The sequence below is a fragment of the Alligator sinensis genome, unplaced genomic scaffold, assembly GCF_000455745.1.
Source record: "Alligator sinensis unplaced genomic scaffold, ASM45574v1 scaffold366_1, whole genome shotgun sequence".
In the NCBI taxonomy this organism is placed as follows: Eukaryota; Metazoa; Chordata; order Crocodylia; family Alligatoridae; genus Alligator; species Alligator sinensis.
Window position 1 is genome coordinate 4575197 of NW_005841851.1, and position 23594 is coordinate 4598790.

The window sequence follows — 23594 nt, forward strand, 5'->3', positions numbered from 1 at the left end:
ACGACGTGATATAGGGAAGTGATATCATGATGCCCAGTTTACAGATGGGGAAGCTGAGGTGCAGAGATGGGATGAGCTTGTCCAATACTGGACAAGCTCAGGGTGGACTGGCCCACCACAGCTCTCTAGAATGTCTCTGCAAGGGGAAGCCTTCCATCCCTGTCTCCCTTGAGAGGCCATTGCTGAGCCCAGGGCAAACCTGCATACTTCAGGAGATTTCTGACTGTTGGTTTCATTATGAAGCCTCCATTATTTCCTAATGAAAATACTGAAAACCTCATTTGGGTAAATTAAGGCTAGCGTCCAACCCAAAAGCTTGGAAACAAAATTCAGCAATGTAAGCTTACCTTTAACTTCAGAGTGTGGATTTTTTCCCCCAATGCCCTATAATTCGTCCTGCAGCTGGTCCGTGTGCGTGGAACACTTTAGCATTAATGACTCATCATCACCTTTAGCTTTGAATTTCTGGACTGCGCTGATTTTGTATCTCCTGCAATGGAACATTTTATCAGAGGACCTTTTCTCTAGTCAGAGGTTCTTTATAACTCGCACTACTACAGTAGTTGCATGTTCAGAGTTTGATCTGGACTTGTTGAAGTACCTGGTTGTCTTTTCATTGACTTCATTGGACTTTGGAACAAGACTTCAAGGCAGTGAACACTTTGGGACTTCAGTGGTGTTTCCCTTATAAAGAATGCTGCTTATATCTGAGTTTGCTATAAGCAGGTTCTTTTGTATGTAATGCTAGTTAACCATTAACTAGCAAGGGTTTGGTATGTAATACATCTATTTTCATGGCAGAAAACTCTGTCTTTGTCATCTCTTCTAAAGTCTCTTTGTAAAATTACCTAACTTTTAAAATATGCATAAACAAACATGGTTATACCTGTTAATTTTAAGAGCCATTACTATGTCCAAACGCTCTCAAAACAAACATTTTGAAGGAATATAGATTGCCACAACTTCAGAATGCCAGCATATTCATAAAGTGGATGAAACATGATTATTTTACTTAATATTATATTTCATTAACTGAAGTCTAATAACCGCTTTTAGGATCTTCATTGTTTCGGGTGTATCTGTCTTTTGGACAACTTCAGTTTGCAGAGATGGATGGGGTGTTTTCCATGTGAAGGATAAGTTTTCAATCCCCTTCTTCTGACATTCAGTTCCCTCTAGTGAAACTACATCTGTACAAGTTTGAAGTGAGAAGAATCCATGAAAACACAGACAAAGCGTGTGTGTGTATGTGTATGTGTACACTTAGTTTTCATATATATATATATATATATATATGAAGACTAAGCAAGGAAAAAGAAAAGGCAGCCATTCAGATCAGTCTTGTGGCTCAGTGCTCACATTTAAAAAAAATTAGGCCCTCTTGAAATATTACAGAATTATCCTTGCAGTGTCAGGTTCCAAGATAATGATGTGTCTGTGTGTGAAAATATTAAATTGCAATAACATGCAGAGTGAGTGCCTTTCTGAATGGGGTATTCAGTTCACAGTTTGGACAATCCGTAAAGCTAGTGAGTGACAGAATACAAATGGTGTCATAAAACATCGGGGGAATTTACAGCCAGCCTCCATCTTTTTGATCTATATACTATCTAACCAACACCCTCTATCTATCCATCTTTTGTTAATGAAACAGCTAAACATATTTAATTATTTATTGCTGTTTAATGTCAGGAGTTATCAAAACAGACTTAATTTTTTTCTTACTTAAAGGTATGAGGAGGCCCCTAAATTGTATGTATTGAAGTCTGGGATGTTTCCTGTCCAAAGATAATGCTTTAAAATGTTGTCTTTACACATAATTGTTTTAACATTTTAGTTGCTTGATGAAAGTGTCTGTTTTAACTTCCTTGCCTAATAGCCTGGCTTAGGCGCAAACACTTTGCTCAGTTCTTACATTGCTTGCTTTTCCCTTCAGCAGATAAAATATAAATATGGTAGGAAAAAAGGGGTGTCTCGTCTTCTGGCATCAAGGAATAATTAAACATGGGAAACCAGATTCAGCACCCGTAAACTGGCTCATCTCTGAGCCGAGTCAGCTGTAGTTCTGGCCCAATAACAGATTTAAAAGATATTTTTAAAATGTTTCTTTCATGCAGTTTGCTGCGCCTTCTCTGCATCTGAAAATTAGCCCTACTGAAGGCTATGCACCTCGGTTTAATAAAAACTTGCAATCGTTAAGCATGCCAAATATTTTTATGGCTATGCTGCCTGGAGAGTCTCTTTATGTATAAGAGGTCTAAAAACGGACCCTTGAAGCTGACCTCCGTTCTGAAATGTTAGGTGCAGATAATGCAACTAAACTGAGAATCTCTTGTTTCATAGATGGAAATTCCAGAATTGCAAATCCCACAGAGTCTCTAGGCTTTTTTTCCTGCCCCCCAGTCTCCCCACATAGAGGTGTTAATCTTCATCCTCTAAAGGTTAGGTTGAGCTGCTAAAAGCCACTGTTTGTTATTGAATCTCATCTGCTAATTATGGGGTAGACTAGGTGTTCGGGATCCATCCCTGCTATACCACCTGGGTCTTCTCTATTGGCAGCTTTGATAAGGGATCATTTTTTCCTCTTTACCTAAGCTCTCCCTTTACCAGTGGTTTTAAATTGCTTTCCAATCCTGACAGACTACCCTCAGTTCAAAGAGAAATGGGGAGGAGGTGGATGGTTATAGCAAGTCTTAGGAGTCCATTACCAGAGGACTTGAATTCTGTGAGGATCTCTTGGGAAATGCCCCTGCTTGGCCCACCAAACAGAGTATTGCATTGTGAGGAAAAAGGGCAGGAGGATAAAGGAATCCGGCCTCACTTTTCTCCAACAAAGGATCCTCAATACTTTTATTCAGCAGAAAATAGAATAATATTTCTGGGTTTGCTTTGAAAGCCATTTTCTGCTGGCTACCTCAGACACTTTTGACTGTTTCTGTGCACAAGGGAGATTTTTTTTTCCGAGGGGGTAGAACTCTAAGCCTGAAATGAGATATAAATGTAGGCAACCCAGTGCCAACGTAACAGTATATAAGCTGTGGTTTATTACTAGTATTGCTATTTCATGTATTATTTGTATTACAGTAGTGCCCGGAGGCCCCAGTCAGGATTGAGGCCCCATGGTGTTGGGTACTGCACAAAAGGACAGTAAGTGACATTCTCTGCTGGAAATCTAATTTTGTTGTATACTGTGGTCCCCCTTAAACTGTTCCTGTTCTGCCTGATATAAATAGCCAATGTTCCTTAAGCAGCTGTAATGTTCTAGTCACATCTTTTAGCATCTAGATACCAAGGAACGCTTCACCGTTGTGGTACCCTCTTCTGTCCTAAGCTGGCACTGACATGTTTCTTATCGGTTGTCTTGCAGTTGTACAGACCAATAGTTCTGTGTACTCTAGAGCAGTTTTTAAGCAATGGGACATCCCACTTCAAGATTGCTCAGTTTTATTCTGACTTGCAGAGATCCAAGAAACTAAATAGATGTAAAGAAGATTTAGAAACACACGGAGAAAATAAGTATTCTAATTATGGCTCGTGTTAGCATACTACATTGTACTACAGGACTAGTAGAGCCACCCTTTATTAGCAAAGATATAATACAGGAGTTGGCACATTAGCATTTAGCATAAAGTACTGTACTATCTAATGTTTCTTTTCATAGTTTGTAAGATATTGGTACAATGAAGCTATTGTGCTGATAATTAATGGGAAAAGATGGTGGGGTGAATTCAGCCTTGCTGGAAGGAGAAGCCACTCCTTGGCTTTCTAGAATTGCTTCCGTTTATGCCAGTTCAGTTTGGTCTGGTACCTCTAACCATTAAAATGGCTGGAAAGGACTCAGTGTTTTAGAGAATGCATGTGTAATGCAGTTGGCTTACCATAATAGCATTATATTGTTTTAAACACCTCACACCAAATTTTGAACTACCTTGGACCCTGTGGAAACTCCAGTGGCTTACATGAGCCCCTGAAGTGTATTTTTATGACTAAAATCTAACAAGACATAAATGTTCAATAGCCAATTTAAAAACCAAAGGAAAGGGCAAGATTCTTTATTGCCAGAAACTGAAAATGAAGTAACATAGATAACATTTTCTGATTTCTGTCTACAATAACTGCAGTCACAATGCATAAACCTGCATATGTGGAAGATGAAAGTAAATCTGAATTTTAAAATTCTAAAACGGGAGTATGACTTCCGCACCTAAGTGTGCAATGAAAGACGCCTACAGTAAGAGCTGTGAAGGTGACGTGTAGAATTCAATTTCCCCTTGTACACCTAAGTGGCAGCATTTTAGCCACATAAGTGCCAGTTTTGGTATCATGACTAGCAGCGTTAGACTCTGGAGGAGGAGAAGGATGGGCCCTCCCAGGTTTTAGCTTCAGCTATTGAGTGCCTGGGGCTCTTGCAAAGGAAGTGTGAGACCTGGTCTCCAGGCCCCCCTTACCCAAAGGGGGTTGAATCTGTATCTCCGACTTCCCAGCACACTGCTCTAACTACCATGCCATAGGTTAGGTATTATCTAGTCCCCCCCACTGTGCACTTGTGTGTCCACAGTGCAGAGGCAGGGCCATGAATGCTCAGGTACCTGGCTAGAAAAATAAAAACATTTAGTCCCCTGACATGCATTGCATTTAAGAGTTAACAAGTTAATCATGTTTTAAATAGTAACTGCCACAGGTGCAACTTAGTTTAAGGAGTGATAATGCAGCAAATGAGCCACAAAGTTATTTCACATATAATGGAATATAATGTTGGAATAACTCTGTGGCTTGTTTGCAGCATGCCTTAAATTGAACTTGGGGCTGGGAGCTTAGGTGCACAAAGGGAAATAGTATTCCAGCCTGTGTGTGTCTCACTGACTTTTCTGTACATATAAATCTAGCGTTCAATCCTGGAAATGGTTTTGCACATTTCTCTTGAAGTCAGTGGTACTACTCACAGGTGTAAAGTTATACACTCGCTGTTTTATTTTCAGGATTAGAGCCTTGTGGTGTTCTGATGTTACACATGACAAAAAACAGAGAAACTAATCTATTATCAATGTATTTTAATATATTATTCTGTTATTTCTGCTTTCATTTTTCCTGGTCCCCTTTCTCTATCCATGTATGTTTTAAATTCTATTGCTGTAATAATAGGGCACATGAGAAAAAGTAAGTTTAATGCAGAGTTCATTACTTTTAAACCCCCAGTCCTGATATTTGGAAGTGCTGACCATTTTCAGCTACCGCTGAAATCAGTGGGACCTGCCAATGCCCAGGCCCTTCGAAGTCAGGCCCAAGAGATTTAGGAATGTGTTTGTTATCAACGGTAGCTGCCGCCTTAAAACTAAATTAAGAGCTACCCAAAATCAGACTCAATGCTGAAATACTTTTGCAAGATCACTCAGATCAAAGTGAACCCATTTCTTTTGGCATCCATAAATGATATTTTCATTTCTAGTCTTTTTACCCCCCCCTAAAAAAGGGCAATAATTTCAGTTGTCAGAACAAAGTTTACATGCTGAAACACATGGTAAAGATAAGCAGTGATCTCAGAGTTAATGCTGCTACTGGGCTGAGTGGTCCCAACAGGAGGAGATTTTCTGCTAGCATTTACAAAGAGAGGTTGGAGGGAAGGAAATCAATAGGTTTGTGTGTGAGAGAGAGGGAATAATTTTTAGGTTTTGTCAAGTCATAAACTCTAGATTTGTGGGCCAAGCTTCTGTTCATTTTTACCCTTTGGAACTCATAAATGCTAGGTGAGGTACAAGAGATCCCAGAGAATAGTGTGCAGTGCTCTCAGGATAAAATCCCTGAAGTCCTTCATTATCAGCCCTGGAGCGCATGCTAACGGACAGACCAAATGGTATGGCAGTGCCCTGCTCAACTCCATTTTCCTTTGGAAAAACAGGATTTTTTCTTCTAAAACACAGCAGATTCCTGGCTATGGAATATGGAAAACACACTCCCAAGTGAGGCTCTTACATAGGGTGCATATTATTGCCTCTAACTGCAACTAGAGGGAGGCTTATTTCTTTTACAAGATGTAAGCTTCCAAACAATTCTACTGCTATTGAGACAGAATGATTCATACATCATAGTGGTGCACATATAGATCTAGAGATGTATCAGTATCTCTGTATTTTATTCCTTTCCTTTGCTATTTGAAGCCTTGTGGCAAATTTCAAAAGCAGTTTCAGTCTCTTTTTGAAAGTTGGGGCTTAGGCTCCTAAAATTGCTTAGGTACCTTTGAAAATGTTGTCTTTGATCTCCAGAAATTCAAAGCACAGAACTAATTCACAACAGAGCAGTCCTCTTGGATACAGGGCACATCTACATGAGATGCTTAATATGCAGTAGACTTAATGCACATCATAGTGTCACAGCAAAACCTGTGCTAGTAGGCTAATGTGTAGTAGTATTAGTCCACTGCGCATTAACTGGCACGAAAAAAGCATGCAATTGCGCTAATGTGCAGTGGGGCAGCCTACTGTGCATGTATTTAGTACTTCCTTTTGCAAGTACTAAATTTAATGCACAGTAGGCACTGCATATTAATGAACGTGTAGACGTGCCCACAGAATAGCAGCTAGGCATATTGCAGTCTGGATCCCTTTGCTAAATGGGAAGGCATGTAGTACCACACCTTCCATTTGTGTTTCTGTGGGAGAAAGAGATCTCTCATCTGCACCTCCTGAGTTTATTAAAGCTGCACATCTCATGCAAACCAGGTGTTTGGTGATATGACAATAACTGATGGGTCGCATTATAACTGGAGGGAAATGAGAGATTTATCAGAAAGTTCAGTGTTTCTGAAGAGATTCGTAGAGGATCAGGAATAGTAAAATGAGGCGGGTGCTCAGCATGGCATCCTCAGCCACACATCTTTATTTAATAAACAAAATAGTTTGGAATAAATAGCCTTACATAGCAGATTGAGCATTTTCCAGCTACTATTAGAAAATGCAAAGGGCTCAAAATGTATGTCACTGGCTGCATCTTCACATGCCCTTCACATGCCCTTCACTGCAGAGAAGACTAATTAGCTGCAGAGTATGCATCACGATCTAAATGTTGAATAGTATTAGGCCACAGTAAACTCATTGATACTGTTGTAAGATACTGCTGTTGTGGACAGAACTATTTTATGCTGGGGTAATTTATTGCAAGTAAACACATGTGTAGATGCTGACCGCGGGCATAAATTGCACCTGGTCAGCCCAGTCAGCCAGGGGCCAGACTTCCTACCTGCCACCTGGCCACATAGCTTCACACTTTTAGCGCTCCCACGCCCCAGCCAGTCCCTCTGCCACCCAGTGCCACCACCAGGAGCCACCACCTGGTGTCTCCATGTCCCCTGCCAGCCTAGCCCTGCTCCACCCCAGCTCAAATTGCTGCTGTCGTGGGCACACATGTAGATGCTGCACCTGGGAGTTGTTTACCCTGGCTCAAACTCTCCAGAGTTTATTGCTTTGCATTAATTGCACGTGTAGATGCACCCACTTTGACCTTTTGGCAGTGCAAAGAAGTGCTGCTTCTCCCTCTGAGCACAGATTGAAGTATGATCCATTGTCGAGATCTAACTGTGTTTAATGAGCGTATTCATCCTTAATTCAGTCTATCCCTTTAAGGTTGCCTGAACTCCTGTAAGTAAACAGTATCATCTGTTGTCCTGCTAGAACTGTACATCAGACAGAAACTGGGCTTGGATTTCTAAAGAGAGGTCAGATTTGTGGGCACCAGCCTTTTCCTTGGTTCAGTAGGGAAGTTATTTATAGTCCCATAAATGTCTCGGTGAAAGAAAAGTCAGAGGAGCCCATCACGTCATATTAAAAATATTGATCGGCTATTGATTATTATTTAGTCCAGGCTTAAAGTGTGAGTAACTGGTTTCTATAAATCACTCAGGGGTTCTGGTGAAGCTGTCTGACTGTCAGTGCCCAGCCAGGTTTTCCCTTAGGAGTAAAAGGCTGGCTCTGTTTCAGAAAGTGACAGCTGGAGCTGAATGTTGACGGCCATCTACTAAGAAGGACGCAGTTGTTGAATCCGGATGCCTCTGTTGTTTAGCTGCTGCTTTTCTGCCAGTGCAGGTGATCATTTCTAAGTGGTTTAGATGCTTGGTAAAGCATTCTTCAAGACAGGATCTTTTCTGTTAATGTATTCATAACTCTCAGTACATTAGGGTGAATTTATCCCTGGTGTGACTTGAGCAAAGATAGGATAGCTATATCAGGGATGATTACTGTCTTTGGAGGCAATATGTTCAAGGTCTCTGTTTAATACTGTCCTAGTGAGTGCATTTTCAATTTGAATGACTTCTGAATACATAACTGTAAACATTATCACAGCAAGTTTGTTGGTGCTGGTGCATCTGGGAAGAGGGAACTGTCAGGCCGAGTTACCTTTCAGGAAAGCTGGAACACCTTGGAAGAAGGCTCTCTGAGCACCACTAAGCCTGTTCATGCTGTTTATTAGAAATCATCTTTTCTACCATAAAAGCAGCTGTTTCTGGCATGCAAGGTGGCTGATGTTTAACTTTGCACAGCAACTCGTCCTAACAGTTTTGGAAATGAAGTCAAGCATACTGCAGACATCTGATGCTGTGGAGGGACTTTAAATAGGCAGATGTTCTTTAGACATTTGAAGCTTTTAGTCTTATTCAAATGTAATCTCCTTTCTTAGGCATTTTGCTGGTTGATCTTCTAGCCGCAGGCCTGATATACAGGCCAAACCTCCTCTTGCTTTACAGGATGAGCTCATATAGTTATGAGGAGCTTTTAGAAGAAAAGGGAGAATGGGCTAATAACTCCCGTCCCTTCCCCCCTGTCCCCCTGAGCCCTCCCACCTTTGAACTTTGTCCCCAAACTCAAACTTTGCTTTCCTTATTTCTCATTTCCATTCATGTCTTCCTTGGTGGATTCCGAAGCACCTCCTGATCTCATGTATTTCCATGAACACTGAGGGTATGTGCACATGTTCGTGGAACTGGATCTATGACCAAGTGCTTACTTTAAGTGATATGATTGTAGATGGGATTGTAGATCTCCTTGTGCAGATGTTCACTGGTGTTGGGAACTGTGCCAGGAACCTGATTTAAGTCAGGGTGGGGGAAGAAAGTGGGAAGTGGGTCTGTGGGGGTTTGGTGGGATTGAGGGGGCCTGGCAGCTCTGGGGAGGGGGTTGTCCATCCAGAGGAGGGCAGTCAGGGACTAAAAAAACCCACCCAGTTGGGGGGTGGGTGCAGGAAGAGTGCAGCTCTGGGGCCCCAGCCAGCGGCTAGGCTTTCCCAGCCCTGGGGCTGCACTTTGAACATGTACAGATGTTCCTTAGATTGGGGCTAATGTGTTCCTGATCTAATTGAGTTCACCTCATGGGCGCTGGTCAGACCGCAGTTGGAGTACTGCATGCAATTTTGGGCGCCGCACTTCAAGAGGGATGTGGATAACCTGGAGAGGGTCCAGAGAAGGGCCACTCGTATGGTTAAGGGCTTGCAGGCCAAGCCTTATGAGGCGAGACTAGGGCACCTGAACCTCTTCAGCCTCCGCAAGAGAAGATTGAGAGGCGACCTTGTGGCTGGCTATAAGTTCATCATGGGGGCACAGAAGGGAATTGGTGAGGCTTTACTCCCCAAGGCGCCCCTGGGGGGTACAAGAAATAATGGCCACAAGCTAGCAGAGAGCAGATTTAGACTGGACATTAGGAAGAACTTCTTCACAGTTAGAGTGGCCAAAGTCTGGAACGGGCTCCCAAGGGAGGTGGTGCTCCCCCCTACCCTGGGGGTCTTCAAGAGGAGGTTAGATAGGCATCTAGCTGGGGTCATCTAGACCCAGCCCTCTTTCCTGCCTATGCAGGGCGTCGGACTCGATCTACTGAGGTCCCTTCCAACCCTAACATCTATGAATCTGAATCTATGAAAACCTCCTCAGGTGAACTAAGTTAGATTGGGCTGGTCATTTTTTTTACCAGACTTAACCTACACTACAGAAAGGATGCGGACAAATTGGAGAGAGTCCAGTGGAGGGCAACAAAAATGATTCAGGGGCTGGGGGACCACACTTATGAGGAGAGGCTGAGGAAACTGGACTTATTTAAGCCTAGAGAAGAGAAGACTGAGAGGGGATTTAATAGCAGCCTGCAACTACCTGAAGGGGGTTCAAAAGAGGATGGAGCTAGACTTTTCTCAGTGGTGGCAGATGACAGAACAAGGAGCAATCAGCTCAAGTTGTAGCAAGGGAAATTTAAGTTAGATATTAGGAAGAATTTTCTCATGAGGAGGGTAGTAAAACACTGGAACAGGTTACCCAGAGAGGTGGTGGAGTCTCCATCCTTGGAGGCTTTTAAGACCTTCTAGATAAAGCTCTGGCTGGGATGATCTAGTTGGGGCTGGTCCTGCTTTGGGTAGGGGGCACTTCATGACCTCTTGAGGTCCCTTCCAACACCAATTTTCTATGATTCTGTTGTTTGATGAACCTCCCAAAACATCTGTACAGATGGACACTTAGATTGACTGACCCTGGTTAGGATGATCTAAGTGTAATGTCTTCATGTACCCTCATCAGGGAACAAAGTACCACAAATGCCAGCTCTTGTATTACGTGATTTCCCTTTAAGCCTTGCTCTGCACAGTCACCTGATTACAGGACAATGTCAGCACTCTTTTTTTTTTTAAAGAGAGTTTCTAGACCTCATGATCGTAGAAAAAAGCCTGAAACAATGAACGGTCCTCTAGGGGCTCAGAAACAAAACAGCAAATCAGAAATTTCTAGTCCTTTTAATCTCTTATTTTTTAAATAGATCTCATGACTTTTGCGGGGACCTGACTCATAATTTTTGAACAATTGGAGCTGTTCATAACTCTTTTGGGGGTGAGTTTTGAGGCCCAATATTTGTTGCCCCAAACAGTTTGGATAATTTGGTGAAGAACCCAGGCTTTGGGCATTTAGCAGAAATGAACACTAAGCCTTTTGAAGTTTGCCCATTTATAGGCTGTGTGAAGTTCCTGTTTGATTAAACAAATGATTCTCTGCTTAATTTGTCTGTGTTGGCTATTTTTATAAAATATGCAGTTAATTAGGCAAAAGAAATACAGAAACATGTTTATCCTTAAGATTTATGCGAAAAATGAGAACCCCACTGAAATTTCCAGTAGTGAAGCAATTAAGTAATGGAATTCCGCAGTATAAACATAGTATAATTCAGCTATAAAAATGATGTCAAAATAATGTTAATGAGCTGAATTGAAGCCACAAAAGCAAAAAAAAACTTAGAGTTAGAGCTGCAAGTCCAGTTTCTTTTAAGCTGCAGCTGAGACAAAATTTGGTTGCAGGAGAAATGACATGCACTTCCACATCTGGCTCCACATTCCCTGCCCCTTCTGCTTGTACAATATTTCAAACCTGACAACCTGGTAAATGCTGGGACAATTACACCAGTTAGGACCTTCTATCTGTCCAGCATAATGGGACCCCGATCAAAACAGGGGCTGGATAGGCCACCATCATACAAATAATAATACTCAATTTGGGAGCTATAGAAACAAGAATTCTTGGGAGAATAGATTCTGAAGGTTTTCATGATGTTTTGAGCACGCAGCCAAAATTCTTATCTTTATAATTTGTTAAAAGCCTTTGTGCATAAGTACGCATTTCTTAAAATTCATTCTAGTTGGTTCCGTTTTACAAAAGACTTTTCTCTGCTTTGGACTAATAAATATGTTCTGCATGCCTTGCAGTTGTCCATTCAATATTTTCATATTCTCTGTAAATATTGTTTGCTGAAATACAATGCAGGGGCTGAAAACAATAAAACACTTCTAATGTATATTAAAGTCACCCTCAAATGTCCATCTTCTTGTTTTTGCAAAGCACTAACTTGAAAATAAGGAGAACACTTCTACATTTTACACCCTGACTGTTGCATTTGTATTGCAATTTTGTCAAAGTTTGGAGCAAATGTTCTATCTGAACAATTTAAACCCAGCTCTTTTCTGTGTAATCTCCCTGCCCCCCATACTCTAAGCCAAGAATTTGCAATGAAATGCTTATAGAGCCTTAATTACGGCAAAGAGAACAGGGTGTCTAATAAAAATTACATTTATAATATCCTGAGGACTGCTTTACTTTTTATGCTCCCTTTTGGCTTTTGCCACTGATTCAGTTCCAATTTTTGTATTATTATTATTCTGATCAGTGTTTCTTAAAACCATGTTGCAGATTATTGACTAAGCAGTTTACAGTGAAACAAAGTTCCTTTCCTTTTTATAGCACTGGAGCAAATTTCACCAGTGATAGCTATGCAAAGATTAGACTAATGTTTCTTTTTAAGTTGCATTTTAGCCAAGTCCCTGGTGATTTCAATGCACTCTGGTCTTCATGCTACGTTTTCCTTTCTTTTCTCATTCTGCTTCATAATGTTGTTTCTATCACCTTCTAAACCCACTAAATAGCAAGCAGCAGATTTATGGCATTTAAACTTTTGACACTGTAACATATTTTATATATTCTTTACAGCATTATTCAGACCTGTTGTGTTATGGTTAGTTCAAGTTCTGGTGCTGCTGCTCTGAGAATCCCTTTTCTTGTCGCTAGCTTCTCTGTCCCAAATAGTATTTGCACTTGCTTCAGGAGAGAAGGAGGAAAAGAATGTTTCCTAAATCTTGCACAGATTTAAAATTGGGAATGACCAAACCATTTCAGACAGAAAGGAGCAGAACGCTTCCACTACGTCCCTACCCTGAACTCAGATTCAAGGAAACTGAATCATGCTTTTCTTTTGAAGTTCGGATATTTTTCTATTGCTTCTCTAGTTTGCTGCTGCATTTCAAAATAATCCTATCAGTATTGGCAATGAGGATTGAGGGGTAATGCTGTCCCAATATTTAGTCAAGAAGCAAACTGAAGGTAAGGAGGACAGAGAGAATTAAGCTTTCTTTACAGCACACTTTGAGGTCAGATGCAACTGAACTTCCAGAGATTCAGGATGAACTAGCACCTCAGCACTTCTCTAAAACTCTCCATCTACCGCTTCTCTTAGTCTATCTGGAAAATAGGCTAGGATTCTCCTGAGAATAGACATGAGGTTTTCCAGGAATTCAGGTGAACTAGAAGTACTGCCTAAATACTTTTTACTGCATGCTGGGTTTTCTGCTGGTGATCTGAGGATGTGCTGGGTGGGGAGTGTGGAAAAATACAGAAAATGTTGACTGAAGACTTAGGAGATAGTTTTGCCTTGAGTTCCAGGAGAAGCTTCTGGGGGACTCTTTCTGTATCATACCTAGTAAGCGATCCACAATCTTCTTGAATAGAAAGGCCATTAAAAATGCAAGATCCTTTCTTTACACTAAACATACATGGGGGAGTTCATGGCTTTTTATTTATTTATTTATTTTGCAGGGATTATTAACTGGGTACAAATGCTGACCTTGTAATGTGTCTCTCTGTCTGTACATGTTTTTAAACGAATTAAATGCTAACATTTGAATGTTCACAAAACATTAGGCCCCTTTAAATTACAATAACAAAAAAACCCGGCACTTACTCTGCTTTGAGATTCTATTAAGGAATCACTGGGTCTTTACCCGAACGCTGAAAGCCATCTATGATCGTCTAATTGCAAGAGCAGGGCCGTGGCTGCTAGATAAATATGAGCATTCATGGAAAGCGAGTGTATGCAAAGGGAGGTTAAAGCAGCCTGGTTGGCAGAGGTGTGTGTACTGAGTAGTGTCTTTGTCTTTTATATAGAAAAATACTAATTAAAAACAAAATGTAAAAACTGAAGAATGCTAGTTATGTTTTAGTGTGCTGCTAAGGTAAATATATACTAGGTCATTTAAAGTGCATTGTTAAGTCAGCCTGTGCCACAAAATTTCCAAATTAAAAGCTGAACAGAAATACATCTGGAACGGGACACAAAAGCAGATTACTGTTACTTTATCCAGAGTTCTGCATTTGGTCTATGGTTCACTTGTGCTGCTGGTAACCACTGTGCAGGGAAACACAAGCAAGCACAGCTCCTGGAACCGTACCTTGCTAAATTTCCTTTTTACAACCTCTCCAGTGGTCCAGCATAACCCCTAGAAGTTTTACCCTAAGGCTTGGAGATCTGAACTCCATATGCCGTCTGGTGCTTTGGATACGAGACCCCCTTTTAATATGTCGAAAACAGAAACAGCTTGGAATATTAACTTAACTGTACCTTACTGCTTACAGCATGTAATGAGAAAAGTAGACAAGCTGTCAGAGTTAGCAATTAAGATCAATTCTTTACATTTTAAATGTGAAATACTGCAAATTGCACTGAAGTATTTGAAGGGTTCTAATGAAGGCATGTTAATGAAGGCACTGCTGCATTGGCAAACAATTTTTAATTCACCTCCTGCTTGGGAGCACAGAACTTCCAGTCCCCTTCTGGGCACCTATGCATCACCCCCAGCTTGGAGTCCCCCCTCCTCTCTTTGGAGGCCAAAGAGAGACAGTGGGGTTGGCCCTCACTCTCAGTACAGCCAAAGGAGGATGTTCTTTGCTTCCAACAGATGGTGTCACTGGAGAGGAACAGAGCGGTGTTCTCTCCATCTGTGGCTGAATGTATTGCTTTTGTGATGCATCCAAAAGACAGGGTGTCACTGCTTGGCATTGAACCCCAGATCCCCATGGAAGGGTGGGTGATTTTGGCCTTGCCCTGTGACTCCCACTGACATCAGAATGAGCCACATGACCAAAAGTAGTATCTCTGTCTGCTCAAATGGGACAAGTAAAGACTCAGGTTCCCTTTGTAGCAGCCATTTTCCTGCTGGGATTATTAACCCAAATTTGTGGAGCTCTAGATCTGCTAGATGGGCTTATTTACCTAGACCGGGGGTGCTCAGCCCTCCTCCCAGGGCTCAGATTCGTCCTGGGGGGTCCCTACACATCGGTGGGAAGCCCCAAGAGCTGGCACTGTCCACTAGATTGAGCAAGCAGGGTGGCGTGGGACCCAATCCCAGCCCAGGGGGCCAGACAGGCAGCCTGGGGCCTAATCTTGCATGTGGGCCCGATCCTAGTACACGGGTATGATTCAACCTGCCGAATAGCCCAGCACCACTCATCTGGCCTGCAGGGCCAAAAGGTTGAGGATCCCTGACCTACACTGTCCCACCATGATTTAAGGTTTGACTCCATGCTAACAGACATAGAAGGAGAAATAGAATCTCTTTTTCTGTGGACAATCTTATACCAAGTTATAGCCCCGGAGGCAGAAGTTTAAGATGTCTGTGCTGGAGCAGCAGAACCGGATGGTGACTTATTAGTGCAGACAGGTCTCATTTTTAATCCACCTAAGGCCTGATCCAAAGCCCATTGAAACCAGGGGGGAGTATTTCCACTATTTCTACCAGGGGTGGAGGGGAGTATTTCCCTTCCCACCCACCCCTGGGGGCTTTGGATCAGGCCTCAAATGTATGGAATAAAAACTCCCCTTCAGTCATTGCTATATTGACGTTCTTTATTTTGTAGGTTGAGAATTTGGGTTAAAGGCCATTGCTATAATTAGGGTTGCAACAGGTCACTTCTGTGCCACCATTTTGCTTTAATAGTATTTGTTTAAGTCACCTCCAGACTCCTCTCCTGGCCTCTCTAGCCTGGAAACAGCCACCGTGATAAAAAGGTCTTTCTTTGTGCCACTATCCTCCCAAAGAAAAAGCTTCACATCTGATTTCAGTTTTCTGAAATAACAACAGATGTTTATCTTGTATTGTATGGCACATGGCACTACAACTCATAAACCCCCTCCTGGAGCTCTGAGCAGAGTTTCTGGTCCCTCTTTTGGACACTTGCAGGCTTTGTGCTTTTCTTTTTTTTTTAAATATTTTCATTTCTCTGCAGCTTAATCTGCTACCAAAGTATTTATAAGTATCACATTATAAACCATGAAACAAGGAATAGCAGAGGAGATTTTCAATACTTCCTTCCACTATGCAGAGGACAGTATGTGTGGCTACTTACCTGGAGCCTCCAATAATGAAATAATTAAGCAGGCATTCCACAATTTCCCAGCAAGACTTAACCATTCAGGGGATGGGACAGTGGATGCGTTTTTAGGAACAGCCATTAAAATATTGGAGAGGATATTAACTGCTGGCAGAACTCTGTTTTCCTTAGCTTAGTGAGAGAGTGAAACCCTTTTCATTTTCCCACTAAAAACACTGTTTTAATTTTACTGTAGAAATGGTGAATTTCTACATCTGGAGCAATTTTACACATGCGTGTAAAATTTACACAATTTTACACAATCCCCAGCTACTGAAGCCTCTATTACCTGATGGAAATGGCAGTTGCATTCAGGAAGTAATATTCAAATCTTGTGAAAATGCCACTGTTTGTATATGAGCACTAGTGAAGTGCATGTTGGTAGTATCATGCGACTGCCTTCCCAATTACCTTGCACCTTGACTCACCAAGCAGTTTATATGCACAAAAGGAAGGTTGGGGGTAGTTCAGTTGACTAATAATAGGATGCATAGCAAAGAAGGAAGAAAATAAAGTACTTTTCCTGGTCTTTTGCATCATGTAGTCATTCTGGGGGAGAGATGAAGTAGATGGACAGCAGATCAAAGTGTCTGAACCAAGCACAGAGGTGGAAGGGTGGGTCCAAGTGAGTGAACATTGTCCAGGGGCTGCAGCTGGTCAGTGGGGAAGGGAAAGGCAGAGCCAGAGTTCACTTGGACCAGCGCACAAAGATCTGGGTTAAAGTGAAATTATCTTCCTGTTCACCTGGGAGAAGGAAGGATTAGCAGGCAAAGTAATCGCTGCTCAAACACTGAGACAAGACTACTCTTTCACTGACAATTTATTCATTCAGTGTGCGCTAAAGCAGACTCCTACTGCAGCTGGAGTATTTAGTTAGATGCAGCAATATTGTCTTAAATATACAAAAGGGAACAGCTTTTTTGTCTCAATATTCCATAACTCAGCCATGTACACTGGTGTCTTTTTTGCATACCCTATGAAAGCATGGTTTGCTCTATGTTTGAGTAAATGCAGCTCTCTTTTGTTTCCTTGGCTGAATTCTTTATTTATTGTTTCCTAAAATGATTTGCTTTCTTCCTCCCCCTTCAAAACACATACGATAGCAATAAATAGATACAAAATCGGACCAAGAAACAAAAGGCCAAACATTCCGATAATGTACATTTGGTTTGTATTTATCATTTTAAGATGTGTTTTAATTGGTTCACTACCAACATCCTGTAGCTTTCAGTCAGTCAGAAGAGAAACCTGTTTCATTTTAAAGCCAGTTCATTTCTTCCCTGTTCCAACAGAGACCAGGGATAAACCCCTAATATAGTATCTCCAAATTTAATTGCATTAAAAAAGTTAATGTAGAAGATTATAATACATTTTGCTTCCCTATTCTTAGTTGATGATTAAAAGCTGGATTTGATTTTGGATAGGGTAAGAAAAGGAAAACAGTTTGCTCCTCTGTAACTTAAGCCTTGAAAAAGAAAATATGACACATAAACCTGCACAAAGCCCTGCAAGCCTAGAAATAAACAGATTTGTATATTAATCCAGCAGCTCAGTCTATTTAGCTCAGCCTAGAGAAGGCTGAAGGGTGATTTGATCACCCTCTATAAATACCTGCATGGAGAGCAAACCTTTGATAATGGGCTTTTGGATCTAGCAGACAGAAGTATGGCCAGATCCAACAGTTGGAAGTTGAAAGCAGACTAATTCAGACTGCAAATAAAGGCACAGGTTTTGTACAGCGTCTGTTGTTAGCCACTGGTTGTGACAGATTCTCCATCGCTATCCTTTTTTAAATCAAACTTGTAGGCTTTCTAAAATATCAGCTTCAACTGAAACGTAGTCAATTCTTAGAGCTTGATGGTCTGTGGGTGCATCTACACAAGACGCTTACTGTGCAGTAGCCTAATAATAGTGTGCTGGTCCAACACTGTGCTAATGCGCTACTGCGCAGTGTTATTAGGCTACTGCGCAGTAAGTGTTAAAAAAAAACCTGTGCCGGTGTTACTACAAAATAGCATAAATTACTGTGCACTAAATTAGGACTTGGTTAACCAAGTACCAAACTTAATGCGTAGTAACCAGGGCACATTAATGAACAGGTAGATGTGCCCTGTATGTACTGGAGGTTGGAAAAAATAAAGCCAATGTTCCTTTTTGGCCTTGTATTCTAGTAAGCAAACTGCCCCTGGTCTTAAACTATCTTCCAGTGGACAAGTACACTTGAGGAAAAACAACCATTTAGTTGGCTGTCTCCACAGAAAAGAAGTGGGATGAACAGAGACTGAACTTCCCTCCAACTCCTGGAAGCAAATGTGAGTAGTCTGAGTATTTTGTGCTTCTGCTCCTGGGCTATATCTGTCCAGTGGATTAACGGAGGATTTCAATTCTTAGGACACTCATGCTGGCACCTTTTGCCAACAATAAATGAGAGAGAAGTAAATCCCTTCCCTCCTTACCCCAGTTGATAAACACCTACCCGTTACTGAATATGGGCTTGCGGCACAGGTGTTGTTTAGGTCATTTGGGTCCCTGATATAGTTCTGGTTCAAGCCCCTGTCTAGGTAAGCAGATTGCCTGGTAGGGCCAGATAGGTATATAGCATTCAAAGACTTCATTCCTATTCTCCAGTAGTGGAAACACAATATTTCAGATAAAACTCAAAGGATGAATTTCTGTGCCCATACCTTTTTGTGCAGGTACTTATGAGTGATGTGAATATGTCATGATTCACAGGACTTTCAGCATTGATTTTGCTACCCATGGAAATGGTGTCTGTACTATTACAAATACTTCTCGTAAATATTTTTGCATAACCAGTTTTGTGCTAACCCAGAGCCTCGTAGCACTCTGAAATCAGAGCTAGAAGAACAAATACTAGGCCTAAAAGAGCATGGGGCTTTCAGTATTTCCTTACCAAGTTTCCAAATACTGAGAATAAGTGTCATAAATGAATGGCCCAGAGGCCTTATTTAAACATGGATATTTGTAGGCACCTGTCAATACAAAAGAAGCTCTGTGGCAAGCACAGTTTTTAATGTACTCTTAAATGTGGCTTAGTTACCCACATATCTGAGGTCAAAAACTGAAACGGTGTTGACTACGAGGAGCTTCTTTTTTAATCCAACTGAAATGCACCCAGGCGCAGACAAGGGTTGAGATGATCTTTTACCCATTGCCAGCTCCTATCTGATGAGCTTCAGAACTGAGGGATGATGACTGAGCTTTCACAAAGATGCAGAGAAACAAATCCTTTCATGGGAAAAAAGGTGTCTTGAAACAACCGCTCCCCTGTGTGATAATGAATGTTTCTGTTGCTGTGGTAAAGCTGTTTAATGTGGTTAGGCCATTTCAAGAAGTTTATTAACAGAAGTGGTGGGGTGGTGGAATTACCTGGAAGTTTACCTTGGTTAGTATCACATGGAGTTACAGAAGCCAAGAGGAGGCCTGCAGTAGCTGACAGAGCTGAAGTGGATGTATTAATAGCACCAGTTGTTAAGGGGGAGGAGGGAGGAAAGCACTTTAATAGAGAACACAAGGAAACCCTCAGAACGAAGCACTAGAGTAGGAGGAGAGAGGGTAGGGGGAGAGTGTGTTTTTTTGTTAATTCTTTTTTTTCGGCAGATTTTGAAAAGGAACACCATCCCTCCTTTTCAGTTCATTTTTTCTTTCTTTTTTTTCTTTTTTTGGTTCTGTTTTCCAGTGAATTTAGGGGAAACTTTCAGTTGCAAATTTTAGCTTCCCAGTTATTTTTCTTTTCCCTTCTATCTTCTGCTTTTCCCCTTTTGCCATTTTGACAGTGGGAAAGGGAGGAGGAGGCAGAAAGGCAGCTGATGTCCTTTGTGTTGATTTTGCAAATTCTGTCACAAAGGGGAAGACTTAAAAATGCATTTTTGAATATAAAGTCTTATTACACAATTCTTCCTAGCTCGACAGAAACCTGCCTCCAGTTCTGCAAAGAGTGGTGGCAGGTAGGCAGCCCCACTGTGGTGCAGTGAATTCTGTCTGATCCGTTCAGGTATATGCCTAAAAAATAGCCCATATCAAGGATGAAGAGCTGGTATTATCTCGCTGAGGTCAGCAGAGCTACATTAGGGATGAATTTACTGCTGAGGTTTTGCAAAGATACTGTAAAGAGATGTCTGGCAGAAAACACACTAAGAATCATGTATTTAATTTTATAGACTAGACAATTTCCAGGTTTATATTAATATATATGTATCATCTAAACAAAGTTAAAATGTTTCCTGCTTTGTACAATGGATGAGCACTTTTTCCTCAGCTTGACAGTTTTGTTTGCTCGAGTACAGAAGCTTTACTTCTGAAGGTTTCCTTTGCTTGCATTGATTTTCCTTGGGCCAGTTTGTAGCTGTTTGGAAAAATGTTACCTTGCTTGTTACCTTTGTCTATGTAATTAGTTTCTTTTACTCAAGAGTTTACTGCAATGTAACTTGCTGTAGTTACAATTTATACTGATTGGAAAAGGGGTTCTTTTATTTTACTCCCTCTTTCATTGGCTTATCTACCTTACACACTTGCTTCAGAGGTGTCCTTTTTGTAAGCATTCTCCAAAAACCATGTCCCAACAGAAAATGAATGTTGTATCTCGAAGTTTGTAAAAACAGCATTTATCCCACAATTTCCATTGTCTACGATGAAATCATGATTTAACCTTACCCAGAGCAGACCTGATGCCAGCATAAGTTTGTGTAGTAAGAAGTGTTCCTGAAGCACATATTGGTAGTGTAGATGTTGGTTGATTGGTTGATGTTGTAGCTGTGATGGGCTAGGAAATATGTGAAAGGCAAGGATTGTCATGGGGATATTTTTATTGGACCAACTGCATGGTTGGGATAGATTTAGACAAGCTCTTGAATGCAGTGCGTTCTTCTTCAGGTCCATGGAGCCATGTAGCTTTTCTTCAGCAATGTTCAGGGAAGGTATAGGTAACTGTGGCAGAGGAGAGGATGCAGAGGGAGAGGCGAAGGAGGAGAACAATGTGGCTAGAGGCAGAAGGAAAAAAGACAGAAGGGAAGGGTTCAAAAGGACATGGCAAATGGGAAGTGGGAAGCCGTGGCAGTTGTCAGTGTTATGCTTTGAAACAAGGGTTTTCTTTTGTAGATCTCAGTCAAAGTTTTAAGTTGTGAAGTCTTAATATCAACAACTCCACCCTCCACCCCCCAAAAAAAACCCCACAAAACAAAACAAAACTGAGCTGAGTGACTTCAACTCCAGTCAGATTTAGGGCAAAGTAGGTGTTTCCCACTGCCATGTTACCTTGTAGACAAGGTTCCTTGGGTGAATTTGATATCTTTTATTAGACCAACCCAAATAGTTGGAGAATATTTATGAATGTTACCTTGCAAGCATTAATGGGGAAGGAAATGAGCACATAGGCACAAACACAGATTACACAATCACCTGGATTGCCCCCTCCCCCCCACCACCGCCAAAGAAATTGGAAGAATAGGCTTCAACTAAATATCTCCTCTACATAGCCACACTCTGCATCTCTTTCCGATAGCTTGGAAACACAGAACACCCATTGACAGCACGGCACAGAGGGAGCGCAGAATATGCAATGCAGATCCATGCCACAGATAGCAGATCTTCACTGTGGACTGGGGAGAAGGATTTTGCCCTAAATGTACACCAGATGCCCTAAGCACATTAGGTTTGTGAGAGTAATCAAACAGTCACCAGAGGATTACAATAGAGCCCTTAGTTTTGAGGACAGAGGTGTTGATGAAACAGTCTTTGAACTGTTTGAGGTTTCTTCGGTTTCTTCTTTTTTTTTTTTCTTGTGGGGTTTACTTTCTTCCTAAGAACAAAAAAAAGTAACTTCCCATGCACCACCAGTCTGCACAAAACAAGGACTCTTTTGAACTATTTTACATACAGTGCTTATTCAAAAGAATTTTCTTACAGTTTCCTAAGGAGCCTCACAAGATTGCGTTGTTGGTAAGGACACTGCAAGCATCCATTTCAGGAGGAACGCAGTGATGACAGTTGACTAAATAACACAGAAAAGGGATTCGTGAATGAAAGTGATGAGTTTAGTTTGCTGTTATTTTGGGGCGCTGTGTACTTACAGGAGCTACTTGGATGGCCAGCAGTGAAACAGAGGGGACTACTGAAACTTTCACAAGCTTTCATCTGAAAACGGTTCCTGAGCCAAATAAGGGCAATAGATTCATTTTTCAATATGATTCATTTTAGTATTTGCATCACAGTAGAATATATAAGCCCCAGCTGCAAGTGAGACGTATTATGCCAAATGCCACAAATATATGTGATTTTTGCTTACAGTACAAATAGCCCTCAAATGCCAAATATTTTTCATGCAGTTTTGACATCTTTGAATTTTTTTTCCAAAGAAGGCAAGAAATATTTTTTAAAATCTCCATATGATTAGAAACCACATTCGTTTTTAGTTATATTTTCAGTTTTCAGATACAAGCATGTGCCTCCTTTCCCTCCTCAATTTTTTTTTCTAGTTTCTGAAGTGGTATTTTTTGCCAATTCATCCCAGAAAATTTGAACTGAAAGGCAATACATTTTTTGTCAAAAACCATTTTTTCTCTCTCTCTCAAAAAAAATCAGTGCATACATTTTCCCTAGCTCTGCTGAATAGAGACAACAGGCCAAAGATGATAGAGAAGAAGTTCTGTTGTCCTTATTTAATTGATGGGGAACAGGCATACACGGAGGGTAAAGCTCTGATACACGGGTAGAATTTAGGTGCCTATGTCCAAAAGTATGACTATCACCAGTCCTGCCTAACCCATTAAATCAGGGGTGGGCAAAATGTGGCCTGGGGGCCAGATGTGGCCCGCCAGGCCATTCTATCCGGCCCGCAGGGCCCCTAAAAATTTTAGAAAATGAATATTTATCTGCCCTGGACTGCCTGTCATGCGGCCCAAGATGGCTTGCCAAAACTCAGTAAGCAGCCCTCTGCCCAAAATAATTGCCCACCCCTGTATTAGGTACTTAAAGCCTGTAAGCAATGCACCTATGCTTCTACTAATCAAGTCTCTGTAACTCAAGTTATACTTTTTTCACATGCCCAAAAGTGCCTTAGTCTTGTCACTGCTGAGCAGCTCCATGACTATTTACTGCCATGATTGAAACGCTAGGCATTGCTGCTCCTGTATCCCCTTGGTCCCCCAGCGTGCATAATGCATGCCACAAAAACATGACTAGAGGAGTCATACAGAAGCCTCATGGCGAGACCCTCTGCAAGTTCAGTTTTCTCTTTTTCATGAGTGGGTTAAAACACAGATCTCCCACCTTCTAGGAGAGTACCCTAACCATTGGTGTGCAGACTCTTCAGGGGGAAGGAGTGGGAGGTATTCTTATTCTGTCCATCGAAGCTGCTCCACTTCACATGGGATGCCAAAAGATGAATTGGGCCACAGGAAGACAGCAAGACTCAGCCTCTCTAGCTTAGTGGTTAGGGCAGGTCCTGGGAGGAGCATGTCCTGTGTGCTGGTTTCAACTCCCAGAATTGCTTCTCTGTTCTTGTCAAATGAGTATTCATTGTAAAATACATCACCACTTCTTGGAGCAAGGACCAGGGCAAAGGACTCGCCCCAACATGATGAATGTGTAG

The 23594-nt window shown here is 41.5% G+C and overlaps 1 protein-coding gene across 18 annotated transcripts in view; it reads left to right on the forward strand.

Moving 5' to 3' along the window:
* PRDM16 (PR/SET domain 16) overlaps positions 1 to 23594 on the forward strand; it is a 459271-nt gene that overhangs the window by 13816 nt on the left and 421861 nt on the right. For 10 of the 18 annotated variants that reach the window (XM_025212044.1, XM_025212072.1, XM_025211963.1 and 7 more), the window contains exons 2-3: positions 3085 to 3147; positions 18244 to 18297. The exons of 5 other annotated variants lie outside the window; for them this stretch is intronic. In XM_025212044.1, coding sequence (XP_025067829.1) covers positions 3120 to 3147; positions 18244 to 18297 — 82 coding nt within the window. In that variant the 5' untranslated portion in view covers positions 3085 to 3119. Of the gene's footprint in view, positions 1 to 3084; positions 3148 to 18156; positions 18298 to 23594 lie in introns of all 18 variants that reach the window. 3 more of the 18 variants (XM_025211988.1, XM_025211982.1, XM_025211999.1) reach the window with 2 other exon arrangements.